Consider the following 6359-nt stretch of genomic DNA (forward strand, 5'->3'; position numbering starts at 1 on the left):
TAATACACTATTAAAAATAATTTATCTTGATAATTTTAATTATATGTATGGCTTAATTTATATATAATAAATATTGTATATATATTATATATACATATATATATATATATATATATATTTTTTTTTTTTTTTTTTTTTTTAGTTTTTGGAATAGATTATTCTATATCTAATATTTTTGACGTATTATTTTTTTTTTTTTTTTTTTTGCATTTAATTTGTTTTTTGGTGTTTTATAATATATTATTATAGAAAAAGAACAGTATTATATTTTAATAATAATTACGTAATAGTAAAAAAAGAATTATATAAATAAAAAATATATATTATTATATATATATATATATATATATATAAATATATTTATTTATTTATATAATAACCAGATAATGTAATTTATATTATATAATATTATATATAGATTAATACATTTATAAATAATAACATCTCTATATAATATTATATATAATAACAGTTATGTAAAATATTTAATTTTTCATGTTTTCTTTTTATTTTGATATTATGGTAAGCTTTTAGGATTAATTTATCATTCTATCTATTTTTGATTTTTTGTTTTTTTTTTGTTTTTTCTTGTTTTTTTGGATTTATTTAAAAAGAAAATAATTAAAAAAAAAAAGAAAATAGCAGCAATTGAAAATAAATTAGAATGAAGATCCGTAAGCTCTACGGTTTATTAAAAAAAATTTATTATGAAAAACGAAAAGATTTCTTCCTTTATTTTTTCTTTTTGTTAATTCCGTTTTTGTTAATATCATTCCATTTATTTCTAAGAAATATCAGTGACAAATGTAAGTTTCAAAAAGTAAAAACATGTGGATATTATATATATATATATATTTATATATTTATATATTTATAATTTTTATTGTTGTTGAATTATAGTAGTCCATTTTTTTGTTAATATTATTACATATACATTTCTATAAGTTTGATATGATACGATATTTTTTTATATATTTATTTCTTTAGATTCCTTAGAAATATATAATGCATCCTCTCCAAATGATAAAATAAATTTGAATGACACAATAAGACAATATGTCTTATTTTTAAGTAATGAATTGTGTTCAAAGTAAGTTTTTATGAAATAAAAAATTAGATGAAAAAAAAAAAAAAAAAATCGAAACAATTATGAAATGTAAACCAATAATATATATATATATATATATATATATATATATATATATATATATTTATTTATTTATTTATATTTATTTATTTGTCTGTTTAACTTTTTAGAGAAGTAAATGATGAGATTTATGTTAACCACATTTGTTTAACACCAGGCAATGAGCTTACGAAAGACTTTTTGTCGTATGCAGAGAATAACGATTTAAATATTTTTAAATTATATAATTCAGAAGAAGATTGCCTTAAGAATTTGAAATACGCGATTGAATTAAAATCAAAAGATGTTAAAAAGTTTAATTCACCTGAACTAAGTGATGATGTATTAAACATACATGAAAATGATAAGAACAGTTTATTATATAATTTACATAAAAATATTATAAACTTAAAATCATCGGAATTGAATATAAACGATTTATATAAAGATGTATATACAGAAAATGAATTTGAAAATATAAAAAATTTGAAAATAAATCCACATATATTAAAAGTGGTTAAAAATACACAGTTATATAAAACCTTTATTAAAGATATAAAAAATTTTAAAAATGAAAATGACTATACAGAATATTTTAATGATGACAGAAAAAAATTATTTTTTTATAATTTTGTAAAAAATAATTTAGTGGAAACAAAATATTCTTGTGGTTTATTAGGTGTAGAAAATATAAATTATTATAAGAAAGAAAATAATTTTAAGTTTTCTTATCTGTTTGGTTTATCACCACAAGGTGAAGGTTTTAAAAGAAAGGGTTTATATAAAAATGAAACCTTGTTTAATAAATATGACAAAAAAGAACAAGGAAACCCATTTGACTTACATTATCCTTATGCTACAATAGCAAAGGACAAAAAAAATAATGAAAAGAATGAAAAGAATGAAGACATATTATCACCTGAAAATAATAATGTAGTAATGAAGAGTAATATACAACCACACAATAATAATAATCCCATCAACAGAAACAATAACAATAATAATATTAATAATAATATTAATAATAATATTAATAATAATATTAATAATAATAATAATTATTATTATTATAATTCTGATGGATTAATTACTAATGTTAAGTATAAAATACGTGTGGGTGATTATGCCTTATTAAATTCTAATGAGAAATATTTTTTCAATGATATAAATATAAATTTGAAACAGAATTTTATAAATTTCAACACAGTTGATGATTTGTCATTTAATATTTATTTCAATGAATGGTATTATTTCAGTTTCTTTATTGTATTAGAATATCAATTTAATTCATTTATATTAAATTATAATGCTGACATATTAAAAAAGAATAATATGTTAACATCTAGATATGGAGAGATAAATGAATCAAATAAAGAAAGAGAAAATAACAAGGAATATGAACAAAATGAAAAAGAGTATAAAATTAATAATGGATATACTAATGATAATGTTGGATATGAAGAGAAAGGTGGAAACTATAATATTGAACTTAAATTAAATGACTTTTATATATACAAGATGCCAATGAAAAGTATGAAAATTAATGCATTTGATACTTTTGAAAAAAACATATTTCGGGTAGTTGTATTTTTATGTGTATGTTTATTTATTGTAAACATATGTTTTGATATAAATAAAGAAAGGAAAATAAATATAGAGAATTTCTTATGTTGTCTTAAAATAAATAAATATTATTATTATTATTCGTGGCTTTTATTTTATTTTATTATATTATTTTTTTATAATATAATATTTACATTTGTTGTATATTTTTATGTATATAAATGTTTAATGAATTATTTTATTCTTTTCTTTCTTATATATTTTTTTTTAATGAATAGTTTATTATTTACAATTATATGTATGCAGTTCTCTAATAATAGTTCCATTAATTATATAGCTACCTTTTTATTATTCTTCTTATTTTCTTCCTTCCGTTTAATTATTCATTCAGGTGCTAGTAATATACTTACATTCTTTGTACTCTTGATACCGCATTCATCATTTTGTTTGGCTCTTGATTTTATATTTATATTAGTAAAGAATAATATAAAAATAGATTACAAACAGTTGTTTATAAAATTTGAAAATATCAGCTTGATGCACCTATTTATATGTTCCATACTATCCTTTGTGTTATTAATATATATATTGAATTATATAATATATTACAAGAAGAAGAAGATGAATATGTTAAGTACTAAATACAAACCTAAGAGTAAAAGTTTTAGTAATGACAAAAGGAAAAAGTCACAACAGAAAATATATGAATATGGAAATATGAATTATAATATGGCAGAAAAGTATCAGACTAATCAATTAAAAAACCAAAGTAATAATTTCATGCTTGAAGGAACTGACGAAGATGATACATGCTACGAATTAGATACATTACATAAGAAACAAATTAATAGTCAAATGTGTTTAAGGATTGAAAAGTTAGGAAATGATAGAAGAGAATCGAATAATGGTCATCCATATGATATCTCCATGTCATTTCTTCGACACAGCAATAATGATAATAATAATATGAATAATAATATGAATAATAATATAAATGTAAATATAAATAATAATAATAATAATAATATTAATAATAATAATCAACATCGTAGTAATCAATGCTATTTAATTATTCAAAATGTAAATAAATTTTATGGTAAGAAACATGCATTAAAAGATGTCTCCTTAACCCTTAGAAGTAATCGTATTTTTGTTTTACTAGGAGAAAATGGATCTGGTAAATCTACATTAATTAATATCATAACTAAGATGATTAGTAAAGATAGTGGTGAAATAAATTTTTATAAAAATAGTTATAAAAATAAAAAAAAAGATATTTATATGGATGTTAATAAAAATAGAAGAAATGGATTATGTAATCGTATATGTTCTTCAAATGGTTATATTAAAGAATTTGTAATGAATCGAATATTTAAAAGAAATGATAATGATACCAACAATTATGATATTAATAATAATAATAATAATAATAATAACATTATTAATCATCTTAGTAGTAATACTAACAGTAGTATTAGTAACAATAATGTTATTAATAATAATAATATGAATAATTTACATAATAAAATTATAAAAAATGATTTAGAAATTAGCTATTGCAGTCAGAATGTTATATTATATGAAAATCTTACATTCTATGAAACTATAAAAATATTTTTATTATATTATAATAAGAATGTAGATAAATATTTAAATAAGAAAAGGACATTAAAAATTATGAATGATTTAGATTTAGTGCAATATTTAAATGATCAAATAAAAAATCTTATGGATGAAGTAAAAAAGAAAATATCCATTTTTATTTGTTTTCTTGTTAAAAGAGATATATATATATTAGATGAACCATTTATAGCTTTAGATATAAAAACAAAGACAAAGTTATTTAAATTTTTCGATAAAATAAAAAAGAATAATATTATCTTTATATGTACTCATGATATATACGAAGCAAACAATTTTGCTAATGATATAGCAGTTATAAAGAGTGGACAAATTATTTTTAAAGGTTCTAAAAATTCATTCCAGAAATTAATTGAATATAAATTTACATTAAATATACAATTTAATGGGTTACCAGATGAGGAACAGACAAATTATTTGAGTCAAGAAAAAATTATGTCTGCTCTGAATAAAAAGGGTGTTATAAATTCGCCAAAAAAAGTAACGAATAATTATATGGACAATTATAGTATTGGAAAGATATCATCGCATGGAAGTAGTATTAATGACAATAGTAAGAATATATACAACAATAATGATAATAATAGTAATAATATTAATAATAGTAATAATATTAATAATAGTAATAATAGTAATAATATTAATAATAGTAATAACCATAGTAACAATAGTAACAATAATGTTGATAATCTGTTTGATATTCTTGTTGGAAACGTAAGTGAAGATCCCAATAATAAGGATATCATTAAAAAGAATATTATAAATTTTATTAAAGGCACAAGAAATGAAAATAAGAATTGTTTCATATTTTTTAATGAAAATCATATTTATTGTACTTACAAAATAAATGAATTAGAGTCATTAAAAAAGTTATTATGTGTCTTAAATAAATTTAAAAATATGTTAACATATCAATTAAAAACAATAGATATATATTATACTTATATATATATTTATACATTGAATGAAAAAAAAAAATTATTAAAAAATATTCAAGATAAAGATATTAAATATTTAATTGAAATTGATCCATTATTTTTCTTATTCTTTCAAAATTTTAAATATTTTAATGAACTTAATAATTTATTATTAATGAAGAATAAGAATATACAACCTCTTTCTTATAATTTTGCATATTTAAGGGACATACTGGTAAGAGGCAATGAAAATAATAATAATAATAATAATAATATTGATAGTAATAATAATATTGATAGTAATAATTATCTAGATAGTAATAATTATGATGATAATCCTTATGATATTAACATTTATAATAGTGACAATAAATTTGATAAATATAAAAAAAATGATAATGACCCTTTCTACAATATGAGAGATGATACCGAATTAACAGATATTGAAGAAAATATATCAAGTAAAAAAAAAAAAAAAAATAATTATATAGAAAACGAATTCAGTTATAATACACATCATAATAATGATATGATAAAGATGAATAATTCAAATCTTATGAAAAACAAAAATATAAAAAAAGAAAATATTTTTAAAACATGTATAAACTTTTTCACAACATATATTAAACCAACTTTATTATTAAAATTGAAAAAAGATTTAGGTAGCTCAAGTTTTTATTGGTACAAATTTATCGTACCTTTATTTCTTTTATCTTTTGGTCTTCTAATAATAAAATGTGTGTCATTATTTGGAAAGGTGCAAAATATTGATTTGGATTACTCGACAATAAGTTCTAATCATTTAAAACAAAGTACGATTAATTATTTTATATTATATAAGAATGAAATGAATAATAATGAACAATTGATTAATTCGTATGATAAGATTTTACAAACATCTCAAAATAAACGAAATGATAATGAAGAGACATCACATAATAATATAAAGAACATTCTAAAATTAGAAAACAATGAATATAATTATAATAAATTAATATATGAAAACTCATTTAATTATTATAACAGTACAATAAATTCGCTTTTACAAAAATATTGTTTAAAAGAAAAAATTAATTATATAGAAGAACCTTTAATCGAAGATAATTTATATG

General features: G+C 18.4%; 1 protein-coding gene across 1 annotated transcript in view; it reads left to right on the top strand.

The window, feature by feature from the left end:
• Positions 1 to 664: 664 nt before the first annotated feature.
• Positions 665 to 6359, top strand: part of PGSY75_0319700 (putative ABC transporter) — a gene marked incomplete at both ends in the record, with an annotated part of 9962 nt that continues 4267 nt past the window's right edge. The window contains 3 exons of the mRNA XM_018784049.1: positions 665 to 806; positions 988 to 1090; positions 1258 to 6359. The exon at positions 1258 to 6359 is cut by the window's right edge and continues 3993 nt beyond it. Coding sequence (XP_018643632.1) covers positions 665 to 806; positions 988 to 1090; positions 1258 to 6359 — 5347 coding nt within the window. The remainder of the gene's footprint in view (positions 807 to 987; positions 1091 to 1257) is intronic.

The sequence above is a fragment of the Plasmodium gaboni genome, chromosome 3 (assembly GCF_001602025.1).
Source record: "Plasmodium gaboni strain SY75 chromosome 3, whole genome shotgun sequence".
Lineage (NCBI taxonomy): Eukaryota > Apicomplexa > Aconoidasida > Haemosporida > Plasmodiidae > Plasmodium > Plasmodium gaboni.